We start from the raw sequence: 14,536 nt of genomic DNA, 5'->3' as shown, positions 1-14,536 counted from the left end.
AGGAGGAATCTCCAGAAAGGGAACTAAATGAAATGGAGGCAAGTAATTTGTCACAGAGAATTCAGAATAATGGTTATATGGATGTTCAAATGAATGGGTGAGAAATATACTCAACTCAATGAGAATTATAAAACTGAATGAGAAATGTACCAACATGAGTAGGAATCAGGAAGAAATGAAGAATGACATAGCTGCAATAAAAAACATCATGGAAGGTTTTAAACAGTAGACTAGAAGAAGCTGAGGACCAAACCAGTGAGTTAGAAGACAAAGTAGAAAAAAAAACAAGTAGAGTAGCAATTGGAAAAATAATTAAAAAGCAGGAAGAGAATTTAAGGAATCTTTGGGAAAACATGAAATGAAACAATACCCACATAATAGGGATGTCAGAAGGAGAGAATGAGGTTCAGGTAGCAATCCTTAAATCTGATAAAATAGACCTCAAAGTGAAGGCCATAACAAGAGATAAGGAAGCCACTTCATAATACTAAAGGGATCAATACAAGAGGATATAACCCTGGTAAACATATATTCACTCAAAACAGGAGCACCTAAATGCATAAAAATACTGCTGGAGGATATCAAGGGAGAGATCAACGGCAGTACAATCATAGTAGGGGACTTTAATAACCCATTAACATCACTGGATATAATAATGTCAGGGAAATTAGAAAGAAGACCCACACACTTTTCTGTTTCCTTTCTGTTCTACATCCCTTTTATCTCTCCTTTTAAAGTACTCTTCAGCCCAGCTGGCTTGACTCAGTGGTTGAGCATCAACCTATGAACCAGGAAGTCACAGTTGGATTCCTGGTCAGGGCACATGCCCAGATTGCAGGCTCAATCCCCAGTGTGGGGCATGCAGGAGGTAGCTTTTCAATGATATTCTCTCATCTTTGATGTTTTTATCTCTTTTTCCCTCTCCCTTCCTCTCTGAAATCAATAAAAATATTTTTTATTTAAAAACTGGCTTATATTTTATTTGAAACTGAATAAAATCTATAGAGTGAGAAGGAAACACTGGTTGAAGATCACATTTAATTGCTAGGAGACCAGTCATTTTATGATGTCACAGCTACACAGGTTGAGGACCATTGTGATGGTGTGAGCAGTTTATTTGTGTCAACCTGCCAAGACAGCCTTTGAAGCCAGTGTTCAAAATTATGCAGATGTAGAAGGCCGCCAAAGAAAATTTATTTGAGATGGCCCATGTTTCCTCAGAAATTCAAATTGTTTCTCCTAACGATGGATCAAATGATTCAGAAACCTCCATTAGGTCTGCATTGTGTGATCACACTTACCCTGAGGACTCAGAATTGAGGTCTATGATAGAAGAATATGCCTTCCAGGCTTTGTGTGAAGAAACCTTGATAAAAAGACCACGTTACACATTCTGTGCCTCCGAACCAGATGAAGACAATGATTTCCTTTCTATGACCTTCCCCAGAAAACTGTGGAAGATAGTTGAAAGCGATCAATTTAAGTCTATTTGGTGGGATGAGAATGGAACTTCTATAGTGATTAATGAAGACCTTTTTAAGAAAGAAGTTTTGGAAAGAAAGGCCCCTTTCAGAATATTCGAAACTGAGAGTATGAAAAGTTTAGTTCGACAGCTTAACCTTTATGGATTTAGTAAAATGCGACAGAATTTTCAAAGATCTGCTTCTCTAGCTGACTTTCTGGCAGAAGAAAAAGAAGTCTCTGTTTTAAGCAAGGTATTCAGAAATTTTCAGTTAAAACTTATATAGAGATTATTTTTTTTCTTTTGTACATCAATATGTTCATATATATAAGCTAAAACCAGATTTTTAAAATCATTTTTCTAAATTTAGGACAACTTGGGCATAAACATTTAGAATTATAAGAAATTTTGCTAGTAACTTGGAACTTTTAACAATGAACTCTAGTTAAATAAAGGTCCTGAAACCACTTGAAATGGTATTCACAGGTACTGTAAATATACAACACATTTTTGCTAAAAAAAAAAATCATAATTAAATGTCCTTGCCAATAAGTAAACTTTCAAATATATTAATAGTGTACAAGTACTACTTGATGGCATTAACTTTATGTGATAAAACTGAAATCATATTTTATAGAATAGGTTTATAACATTCTTGTATCTTGGTTTAAAATGTCACTAAATAACTTTCTCATTTGGTTTTAGCTACAGTTTTTTCATAATCCCAATTTTAAACGAGGCTGTCCCCAACTCCTAGTAAGAATGAAAAGAAGAGTTGGGATTAAAAATGCTTCTCCAGCATCTTCATTATTTCAAGATTTCAATAAGAAGCATTTTGGAACAGATAGTCATGTGGATAACCATAATTTTGGTTTTATTGCTGAATCAAGTGAAGAAAGTGTATTTTCACACCCTACAAATTTAAATATGCCTCTAATAAGAAATCCTGCTACCAGCCAGATAACTGCTAAGACAACTGCTCAAAGGAGAAGTAATTTTTCTCCTCCATCATCCACTTTAGTTAGACCATCAGAACAAATTGTAATGGATCGATATGCTATTTCAAATCAGTTGACCACCTTTCCTATGCATTCACATAGCAGCTACACTCAAGCAAATACCCGCATGGTGAATTTCATTACAACCACAACTTCTGCTTCTCAGAACCACATTATTTCTCCCTTACAGAGAAGTTATTTTGAAAGGATGGTACAGCCTTCTACTTTTCCAAATAGATATTCTTATTCACCAGTCATTGATGGTCTGCCTTCTACCCTGCAACCAGTAGGCAACCCAACCTTCCCAATGACAATGATAGCTGATACATCTGCCACCTCCCTTTCAAGATCAACTCCTCAAACATCTTGATTATATGAAAATCATCCTAATTACAACTGATCTACCAAAGGAATACCAGATGCAGCAGGAGAGCAAAAATTAAAATTTATATTGGCAATATCAGTAAAATGCCTGCAATTCTCTTTTTGAACAATAAACTTACATGTTCAATTTCATGGTTTTGTTGTTCTTATTTTTGAAGTAGTTAAGAGTAAAATGATGTCTTATTTCTATTGCAGGCTGTTTAATATACTATACATATTTTTAATCCTCACCCGAGGATATTTTTCCATTGATCTTGAGAGAGTGGAATTGAAGGAGGAGGGAGGGAGAGAGAGAGAGAGAGAGAGAGACACATCAATGTGAGAAAAATTGACTCCTTGCCTCTGCACGGGCCCTGACCAAGACCAAGGAATAAACCTGTTGAATCTGCAACCAAGGAATCGAACCTCGACCATCAGTCCACAACCCAATGCTCTAACCACTGAACAACAGGCCAGTGATTTTATATATACATATATATATTAAATCTTTAATGTTGAAAGTATTATTACATATCTTCCTCTTTATCCCCCATTAACCTATTCTAGCTACTAACCCTGCCCCAGGTCTTCTTCACCTATTGTCTGTATCTAGGGGTTATGCATATATGTATACAAGTTTTTTGGTTGATCTGTGCCCACCCACCCACCCTACACCATCTTCCCTCTGAGATTCAACAGTTTGTTCTCTGCTTCCATGTCTCTGGATCTATTTTGTTCATCAGTTTATTTTGTTGATTAGTTCCACATATAAATGAGATCATGTAATACTTGTCTTTCTCTGACAAGTATTTTGCTTAGCATAATACTCTCCAGGTCCTTCCATGCTGTCTCAAAGGGTAAGAGATCCTTCCTTTATACTGATGCATAATATTCCATGATATAAATGTACCACAGCTTTTTTATCCACTCTTCTACTGATGGGCACTTTGGCTGTTTTCATATCTTGGCTATTGTAAATTGCGCTCTATGAACATACGGATGCATATATTTTTTCTGATTGGTGTTTCAGATTTCTTAGGATATATTCCTACAAGTGGGATCACTGGGTCAAATGACAGATCCACATTTCATATTTTTGAGGAAATTCCATAGTTTTTCATAATGGCTATACTAGTCTAAATTCCCACCAGCAGTGTTAATTCTCCACAGCCTTGCCAGAACTTGTCATTTGTTGATGGTAGTTATTGTGACTGGTGATACCTTATTGTCATTTTACTTTGCATCTCTCTGATGATCAGTAATATTGGGCATTTTTTTCTTGTCTCTTAGCCATCTGTATGTCCTCTTTGGAGAAGTATCTATTTAGGTCTTTTGCCCATTTTTTAATTGGAGTGTTTTCCTTTTGTTAAGTTGTATGAGTTCTTTATATTCTAGGGGCCCAGTGCACGAATTCATGCACCTTGAAAGGAACTGTGGGCTACAAAGCTACGGTGGACACAGGTTCAGGTCTCAGCCCATCCTCCACGCCCCTGCCCAGCCCCTCCTGCCATAGCCCCCAGTCCCCCGTCTGCTGGCAGCCCTGCTCCTGCCACCATCACTCCCATGCATTGATGGCACTGGCCCTGCTTGCATCTGCTGCTGGCGTGGAGCAATAGGGGCCAGCTCCAACAGCGAGTGTGAGTTGTGGCTCAGGTGCCAGCAGCTGGTGTGAGTGCGTCCCTCGCCAGTAGCTGGTGCAAGAGATGACTGCCAGCCCTGATCGCTCCTTAGGAGAAGGGGGAGATGGAGGAGCCCTGAGGTGAAATTCGGGCTGGCAGCTTCCACTCACACTCGCTGACAGTGCTGAGAGATCGGGGCTGGGCCAGGTGCTGGCAGCAGGTGCAAGCAGTGTCTCTGGCTGGCGCCAGCAGCAGATACAAGCCCCGGGTGGGACTGCAATGCATGGGAGCAAAGAATTTTCAGTAACCACCAGAGGCTCACCCCAATGACAGCGACTGGCACCTGCTCACCTGCTCCACCATCCCACTGCAGCCGACCCCCCACATTCCACACTCTGCCTCCTGCTGCTGATGCCCACCATGTTCTGCACAAGCCCTCTGGTGGTCAGCGCACATCACAGTGACTGGTTGGTCAGTTGTTTGGTTGTTCTGCCATTCTGTCTATTTGCATATTAGCCTTTTATGATATAGGATTTTGGTTATTAACCCTTTATCAGATGTATCATTGCCAAGTGTGTCCTCCAATACAGTGGGCTCCCTTTTCTTTTTGTTAATGATTTCTTTTGCAGTGCAGAAGCTTTTTATTTTGATGTGCCCATTTGTTTATTTTCTCCTTAGTTTCCTTTGTCCTAGGAGATATATTTGTAAACATACTGCTGCAAGAAATGTCTAAGATTTTGCTGCATATGCTGTCTTCTAGGATTTTTATGGTTTCACAACTTACATTTATGGTTTCTCGGCTCACATTTATTTTAAGTTTATTCTTGTGTATGGTGTAAATTGGTGGTCTCGTTTATTTTTTTTGCATGTGCCTGTCCAATTTTCCCAACACCATTTATTGAAGAGACTGACTTGACTCCATTGTATGTTCTTGTCAAATATTGAGTGTAATAGCTTGGGTCAATTTTTGGAGTCTCTGCTCTAGTCCATTGATCTATACACCTGCTCCTATGCCAGAACCAATTCTGAGTATGGTGGCCTTGTAGTATAACTTGATATCTGGTATTGTGATTCCTCCAACTTTGTTGTTCTTTCTCAATATTGCTATGGCTATTCTTTTTTTTGTTTGTTTGTTTGTTTCATACAAATTTTTGTAGTATTTGTTATAGGTCTGTGAAATATGCTGTTGGTACTTTCATAGTGACTGCACTAAATCTGTAGAATACTTTGGGTAGAATGAACATTTTAATGTTAATTCTACCAATCCATAAACACAGAATATTCTTCCACTTGTTTATATATTTCTCTGTTTCTTTTTTCAACGTTTTATAGTCTTCTGAGTACAGGTCTTTTACCACCTTGGTTAAGTTTATTAGTAAGTATCTTAATTTTTTTGTTGTTGCAATGGTAAATGGGATTGTTTAGTTTCTCTTTCTGATAGTTTATTTTTGGTGTATAAAAATGCAATAAATTACTGCATGTTAATTTTGTATCTCTACTACATTACCAAATTCATTTATGAAATCCAGTGTTTTTGTGGAATCTTTAGGGTTTACTATATATAATATCAAGTCATGTGCAAATAATGAGAGTTTTACTTCCTCTTTTCCAATTTGGATATCTTTTGTTTACTGTGGTAGCACTTCTATTATTATGTTGCCAAGAGTGGTGAAAGTAGACATCCCTGTCTTGTTCCTGTCCCTTAGGAGAAATGCTTTTGGTTTCTGCCCATTGAGTATGGTATTGGCTGTAGGTTTGTCATATATGGCCTTTATTATGTTGAGATATTATTCCTCTGTTCCCACTTAGCTGAGAATTTTTATTAAAAATGGATGTTGAATTTTGTCAAATGCTTTTTCTGCATCTATTGATATGATCATGTGATTTTTTTTTTTTTACTTTCAGTTGGTTTATGCGATGTATCTTGTGAAATGCTCCCATAATTTCCTGACACTTTTTTCAGAGAAGTGGGAGAGGGGGCTTTTTTTTGTTACTATTGTATCAGCCTTGCATTCCTGGAATAAATTCCACTTGTTCGTGGTGTATGATCTTTTTAATGTATTGGTGGATCCTTTTTTGCTAATATTTTGTTGAGGATTTTAGCATCTATGATCATCAGGGATATTGGCCTATAGTTCTTTTTCTTTGCATTGTCTTTATCTGGTTTTGGAATTAGGATAATAATGGCCTCTTAAAAAGAGTTTGGAAGTGTTCTTTCCTCTTGCATATTTTGGAATAATTGGAGAATAGGTGTTAGTTGTTCTTGAAAGGTTTGGTAAAACTCCCCTGAGAGGCCACTCCAGACAAGGGCTTTTTGTTCACTGAAAATTTTTTATTATTGCTTCCATCTCATCACTTATTGGCCTGCTCAGGTTTTCTGATTCTGTTTTAGATGATGGTATTTTCCTAGAAATTTGGCCTAGATTGTTTTTTTATTGTCTCTTGTGACGACCTGCACTTGGAAATTTATTTTGACATCTCAACATTGTCCAGCTTGTTAGCATATAGTTGTTCATAGTATTTTCTTATAATCCTCAGTATTTCTGTGGTGTTCATTTTTACTTCACTGCTTTCCTTTCTGATCTTATTTGGGTCCTCCCTCTTTGATTGTTGATGAGTATGGCTAAAGGTTAATCACTCTTGTTTGTTTTTCAAAGAATCAGCTCTTGGTTTCATTTATCTTTTGCACTGTATTTTAGTCTCTATGTCATTTCTTTCTGCTCTAATCTTTATTATTTCCTTCCCTCTGCTTTCTCTGGACTTTTCTTGTTCTCTTTCAAATTCTTTAAATAGTAGATTAAATAGCTTATTATTTATTTTTCTTGTTTTTTGAGGTAGGCCTGTAGTGCTATAAACATCCCTCTCAGAACTGATTTTGCTATGTTCTTGAGATTTGGGCTTGTGTACTCATTTTCATTTGTTTTCAGGAAGTATTTAATTTCTTTCCTGATCTCACTGGTAACTCATTCATTTTATAACAACACTTGAAGCCTGATGCACAAAATTTGTGCAAGAGAAGGCCTTCTTTCCCCCAGCTGCTGGCACCAGCTTCCCTCTGGTACCCAGGACCTGGGCTTCCCTCTGGCTGCCAGCAGGCACCTGAGACCCAGGCTTCCCTCTGGCCGCCAGCAGGCACCCAGGACCTGGGCTTCCCTCACACCCCGGCTTTGTCCAGAAGAATGTCCAGTCTCATTAGCATATTATGCTTTTATTATTATAGATGACATTTAGCCTCCATGTACTTGAATGGGTATATGGGTATTGTTGTGGGGTTTTTTGGGGGGCCGGCCATGAGGAGGGCCTGTGAGCAGTAGGCCGACCACCCCCACCCCTGAAGGGGTAGGGAGGCCTATCAGGGGCCAGTGGCCTGAGGGAGGGGCCATGGGTGGTTGGCCACCAGCTCTGTCCCTGATTGGAGGGGAGGGCTAATCAGAGGCAGAGCTGGCTGGGAGGAGGGGCTGTGGGCCCATCAGGGTGGTGGGGGCCCATCCAGGGTGGGGCTGGATGGGGGAAGGGCTGCAGGAGGTTGGCTGGTGGCTCCTCCCCCTATTGGGCAGTCCAGGAGAAGGGGCTGCTGGCCGATCAGGGTGGGGTGGGTGATCAAAGGCAGGCTGGTCTGAGGGAAGGGCTGCAGGGGTGTTAGCCACCATCAAGCCGTCTATTGGGGTGGGAGAGGCTGATCAGGGAATGGGCCCACTGGGGGAAGGAGCCACTGGAGTTTGGTCACTGGCCTCATCCCTCAATCAGGTGGGTTCACTGACCGCAGTGGGCATCATAGCCACCAGTTGTTAGGGTCAATACATTATGGTCGCTGGCTTTTTATATATATGCTAGAGGCCCAGTGCATGAAATTCGTGCATGGGGGGGTGCCCCTCAGCCTAGTCTGAACCCTCTCCAATCTGGGACCCCTAGGGGGATGTCTGACTGATCCCACAGGCCTGATTGCCCCAACTGCCCTCCCCTGCTGGCCTGATCACCCCCATCTGCCCTCCCCTGCCATGACCCGCCTCCTCCACCAGGCCCCACCTCCACTGTGCATGCAGCCATCTTATAATGGCCATCTTGTGATGATAGGGTGTGATGTGTGAGGGCGTGACAACCTACTAGGCTACTATTAGTATAGATAGATAGTTCTGAAGGTCCTAAGTCCAAAATGAAGCTACAGGACTAAAATCAAGATGTCAGCAGGACTGGTTCCTTCTGGAAGCTCTAGGGCAGAATGTTTCCTTGCCTTGTCAGCTTCTAAAGGCTGTCTGCATTCCTTGATTCATGGCCTCTTCATCTTCAAAGCCAACATTTAAAAAAAAATTATTGTTGAAAGTATTACATATGTTCCCTTCCCGACCCCGCCCACCTCCCCACTGAATCCTTCCAGCCTTCCCCTATCTCCTTTTCCCCCTCCCCACCCCAGGCATTTAGTACCCTATTGTCTGTGTCCATGGTTTATGCATTCAAGGTCTTTTGATTACCTCCCACAACTCACCCTCCCTGCCTACCTGCTAAGAGTCCACACTTTGTTCCATGCTTCCATGTCTCTGGATCCACTCAATTCATCAGTTTATTTTGTTATAGATTCCACATACGAGTGTGACCATCTGATACTGGTCTTTTTCTGACTTATTTCACCTAGCATGATACTCTTCAGGTCTCTTCATACTGTCTCCATGGGTAAGAGATTCTTCCTTTTTATAGCTGTATAGTGTTCCATAGTATAAATTTTCCACGGCTTTTTTATCCACGCATCCACTGATGGGCACTTGGGCTATTTCCAGATCTTAGCTATTGTAGGTTGTGCTGCTATGAACACATGGGTGCATAAATTCTTTCTGATTGGTGTTTTGAGTTTCTTAGGATATATTCCCACAAGTGGGATCACTGGGCCAAACTGGCATATCCATATTTAAATTTTTAAGGAAACTTTATACTGTTTTCCTTAATGGTTGTACCAGTCTACATTCCCACCAACAATGTACTTGGGTTCCCTTTTCTCCACATCCTTGTCAGCACTTATTGTTGATGGTAGCCATTCTGACAGGTGTGAGATGGTACCTCATTTCATTTTGATTTGCATCTCTTGAATTATCAATGACTTTGAGCATTTTTTTTCCCATGTCTCTTGGCCATCTCTATGCCCTCTTCAGAGAAGTATCTATTTAGGTCCTTTGCCCATTTTTAAATTGGATCATCTTCCTTTTGTTAAGTTGTATGGGTACCTTATATATTGGGTTTTTTGTTGTTGTTTTGTTTTGGTTGTTTTTGGAGAATATATTTGCATTTATTTATTATTGTTTAAAGTATTACAAATAGTAGTACATGTCTCCTTTTTTTTTTCCCCACTGACCTCTCCCCATGCCTCCCTTACCCCCCTGGCAAATGCCCTTCCCCCACCCCCAGTGTCTTGCATTCACTAGTTATGCTTATATGCATGCATAAAGTCCTTTGGTTGGTCTCTTCCCCCTCCCTTCCCTCCCCTTATACAATATTTTGGATATTAACCTTTTATCAGATGTATCATTGCCAAATATGTTCTCCCATACAGTGAGCTCTCTTTTCATTTTATTGATGGTTTCTTTTGCTGTGTAGTTTTTTATGAGAAATCAGGTGTCAGCCTTATGGGAGCTCTTTTGTAGGTAACAATTTGCTTTTTTCTTGCTGCCTTTAAGATTCTTTGCCTTTAATTTTTGGCATTTTAATTATGTGTCTGGGAATCGGCCTATTTGGGTTCTTTTTGCTTGGGACTCTGTGCCTCATGAACTTGTGTGACTTTTTTCTTTACCAGGTTAGGGAAATTTTCTGCCATTATTTTTTCAAACACATTCGCTCTCCCTATCTCCCTTTCTGCCTCTTCTGGCACACCTGCTATTCGAATATTGTTGTTTCACATTGTCTTACAGTTCCCTTAAGCTGTCCTCCTGTTTTTTTCCATTGTTTTTCCTTTTGGTTTCCTGATTAATTTTTCCAACCCTGTCTTCTAATTCACTGATTTGATCATCAGCTTCCCCTAATCTGCTGTATATTCCTTTCAATGTGTTATTTGTGCTGTCATTCTTTATTTCTGTTTTCATAGTTACTATATCTTTTCTCACGTTGTGGAGCATCTTTACCATTATTATTCTGAACACTATATCAGATAAATTCATCTCCATTTTATTTATTTCTTCCTCTGAAGAATTCTCATTCTTTCATTTGGGGTCTGTGTATCTCATTTTGGCTGTCTGTTTGGGTTTCTGATAGTGTTAGGTAGAACTGCTATGCCTCTCAATATTTAGTGTCAAAAGCTGTTTCTGACTCTCTGTCTCCATACTGATAGGATTCTGTATTGAATAGCTTTCAATTATCCATGGGTATGGTGAGCATTTTTTAAAATAGGTTGGGAAAATTGCTTCTGCCTGGAGGCTGTTATTCTCATCTGCTAAGGGCCTTAGAGTGTTTCCCAGTGGGATGAGTCAACTGTCTCCCCCTCCAGGAACCACCGCCTGAATAGCTAATATTTGCATGACAAAGATTCCTCTTCAGCATGAGAAAGTGACTCAGCACAGGAAACTGGAATGTCTGCGTTCTGTGCTCTAACCCCAGAGTCCCCTCACACAGCTCCAGTCCATTTTGCCCTCCCTCTGCTGGAGCACAAGGTGAGTGGCTCCAACAGGAAATTTTGTGCATTGGCCATTTAAAGGGTACCTGAATTTCCAGCCATCTCTTCCTGACAGAGAGCAACCCTGCTGCTTTTCAAGCCAGGTGTTATGTGGGTCCCCTTCTCAGTTCTGGTGCTCTGCTGGGGCCCAGCTTGTGCAGCTTCCACTTACCCTCTTACGTTTTGTGTCTCCCAAGACACACAGCCTTGTCATATCTTTTATCAGTGGCTTCTTATTGATGGTGTTTTCTCTAACACATTACATCCTGTTGAAAGGTAGCATGTGACTCCCCCTTAGTGCCCAGCACAGAGTGTCTCCCATGAAATGCTCAGTGATGTGTGCCTTGGTTCTTTTGTGATCTTTACCAATGACTGCACAATATACTATAATCACATCTGAGTAGCCCATAGCTAATGAAGCTATACTAACTTTCCAGGCATCAGTGACCTTCAATAACATGGATGTAACCTCTATTCAGGAACAATGAAGACAGTTACACTTACCCAAAGGACCCTATACTGAGAAGTGATCCTGAAGTCCTTCAGGCTTCTCATCTCACAGGATAAAGCCTCTCCTACCCTCTCTATGGGGACCTGAAGCTTCCCTCATTCTGTCCTTTCTCTCAAACAGCTCTGTAGGGCACCCTCCCTCCTTCCTGCATCCCTGCTGTGTTCTTGTCTCGCTTTCTCCTATCTGGCACTCTTTGTCTCCTCAGAGCATTTTGAGTAATAAATATATTCTGCTTTAAAATGGCTGAGATCAAGGATAATTTATTGGAAGGAAATGAAATCGTCTTGTAAGAACCCAAAAAAAAGTGAATCAGTAAGTAGATAAAAGTGATAGATGAATAGGAATACCCACTAGATGTGACATTTCAGGCCAGAATAAAGCAGCAGCCATGTGAAGATAATGATGATGATGATGAAAATAGCTAATACTCATTGAATGCTTTTAAGGTGCCAGGCATTATAAGCATTTTACACCAACTAGCTCATTAAGTCTTCATAATAATCCTGTGAAATAGGTGTTATCACCATTTTACAGAGGGGAAACGGAGGCATGGTGCAGTGAAGTAATTATGTCCAACATCACACAAAGTCATTATACATGCAACTTGGAAATATATCCAGATAACATGGCTCCAAAGCCTATGTTTTTCACACACTCACAGACATATATATGTACACATACTTTTGAGCTCTTGAAGGGTATGGAATTTGCCTTATTTATCTGCCCCATAGTTGATGCTCAAGAAATGGCTAACAGACATAACTGAGCATGATTCTGTGTCAGTGACCATAACATCATTATGATCTCAGCCTTATCTTTTAACATAACAAGGTAATGTACTCATTGCTTTCTTACAACTTTCTCTATTTTTTATTTAAAACGCTGGCTTTTGTTGGCCTGAAGACTGAAAGGTCCCAGGTTCGATTACAGTCGAGGGCATGTACCTTGGTTCCGGGCACATCCCCAGTAGGAGGTGTACAAGAGGCAGCTGATCAATGTTTCTCTCTCATCGATGTTTCACTCTATCCCTCTCTCTTCCTCTCTGTAAAAAAATCAGTAAGATATATTTTAAAAATATAAAAATAAAATAAAACTCCAGCTTTCTTTCCTAGTTCAGTATCACTGTAAAAGCATTTTAAACCAAAAATTATAAATTATTATCATGTGTATGCTTATGTTTATTTTACTTTTTAATCTTTATTGTTGAAAGTATTATAGATGTCCCCCTTTAATCCCATCCACCCTCCTCCCAGCTCCTGGCTCCTCCCAGGCTTTTCCTGCACTATTGTCTGTCATTGGGCTATGCATATATAATAAGTTCATTGGTTAATCTCTTCCCACCCCATTTCTTTCTTGAAATACACCAGTCTGTTGTGTGCTTCTTTTAAAACGACAATGTATGAATAGTTGGATGAATACTCTCATGAAATAACAAGACGACATAAAAGTATGTGTAGTGAAGGCAAAGAAACCTGGGGAATTCAAGGACTACTTCATTTGTGCAGTACCAGTACTTGAGAGAGCAGAGAGAGGATAGAGAATGCCATGCTTCCTTAATTATCCCTCAAAGATCCTTCAACATTCCCTAGAATTTCAAAACCTCACAAACAATTAAAGAAAAGATAAATCTCTGCTTATATTAAAAATTCTCCATCTCATTCCAAACCCACTATCTCTTGAGAATTGCTAAGGAATGTGCCTTCACCTGTTGGTTTTCAGTTAAAGTATCACAAGTACTAGAGTAGTAGTTTATCTAAAGTCTGAAACCCTATCACACACTCCACATCAGAAATATTATATCAGGATATACTGTCCTGGTTTAAAATAATTTATTACTTACAATTATCATATACCATAGAGAACATAATCTGAAATATATAATAATTACATAAACTGCCCTTTACTTCCAAGTGTCCACACAACCCAAACATTGATCTATGTTACCTTTCTAGTCATAAAATAGGAAACCATGGGAGACAGGAAACCATGGGGATAAGTAAGACTATTCCATCTCTTATGTAATTCTTATATAAGATAATATTTGAAGCCATGCTCCTTATAAACCATAATTATCTATCAAGGTTCATTGTAGAAAACAAAAACTCTTATTTCAAGGCATATATTATAGAAAATTGATGCTTAAAAGTTGGTAGGTGGACTGGAGAAGTAATAGAAACAGCTCTGGACTATTAATTTCAAGATAAACCTCTAAAACTATGATTCAAGGAAGGAGAAATGACTGCTGCTATTACTAGAGATGCTGCCAACAGGAATACCCCAAAACCATAATACCTGAAACTAGACACCTGAAGCAAATATAACAGAAGTTGCTGGTCTGCTTTGCCTACAATGATCCCCCAGACTGTGTGTGCTTGCAGTTTCATACTTAGTCCTCATCCTTTAGGATTCTAATTAAAAATCATATCCAGTCCAGTCAGTGTGGCTGATTGAGCAATGATCCATGACCTCCTGGTTCAATTCATAGTCAGGGCACATACCTGGGTTGTGGGCTCAAACCTGATTAGAGGGTGTGTAGGAGGTAACAGACCAATGATTCTCATTATTGATATTTCTATCTCTCCCTCTCATTTCCTCTCTCTGAAATTAATTTTAAAAATAAAAATTTTTAAAACCATATCCACAGTGAAGCCTGCTCTGATCCCTCATAGTATGTTGTTTCTTGATTATGTTCTCACAAGTACTTGTTAAAAATTTAAATGTGTGAATTAGTCCAGTGGTAATGGACTATGAAATGTCCTTACCAACAATGAAATTCTTAGCACAGAGATTAGGTAGTTTTTCTTTTTTAACATATATCGATATATTTTATTGATTTCAGAAAATAAGAGGAAGAGATAGAAATATCAATGATGATAATCCCAGATCGGCTGCCTCCTGCATGCTCCCTATTGGGGATTGAGCCTGAAACCCAGGTATATGCCCTGACTGGGA

General features: G+C 39.6%; 1 protein-coding gene across 1 annotated transcript; it reads left to right on the top strand.

The window, feature by feature from the left end:
• Positions 1–1,202: 1,202 nt before the first annotated feature.
• Positions 1,203–2,830, top strand: LOC311633850 (heat shock transcription factor, Y-linked-like; the record flags this gene model as incomplete). The annotated part of the gene is made up of 2 exons (XM_084906868.1): positions 1,203–1,715; positions 2,168–2,830. 2 exons carry the CDS (start codon positions 1,203–1,205, stop codon positions 2,828–2,830), a joined length of 1,176 nt encoding a protein of 391 aa, XP_084762994.1.
• Positions 2,831–14,536: the final 11,706 nt, after the last annotated feature.

Source organism: Pipistrellus hanaki, assembly GCF_964339955.1.
Source record: "Pipistrellus hanaki genome assembly, chromosome: 15".
In the NCBI taxonomy this organism is placed as follows: Eukaryota; Metazoa; Chordata; class Mammalia; order Chiroptera; family Vespertilionidae; genus Pipistrellus; species Pipistrellus hanaki.
The sequence above is the reverse complement of the archived record's forward strand: the minus strand, read 5'-3'. Positions and strand labels throughout refer to the sequence as shown.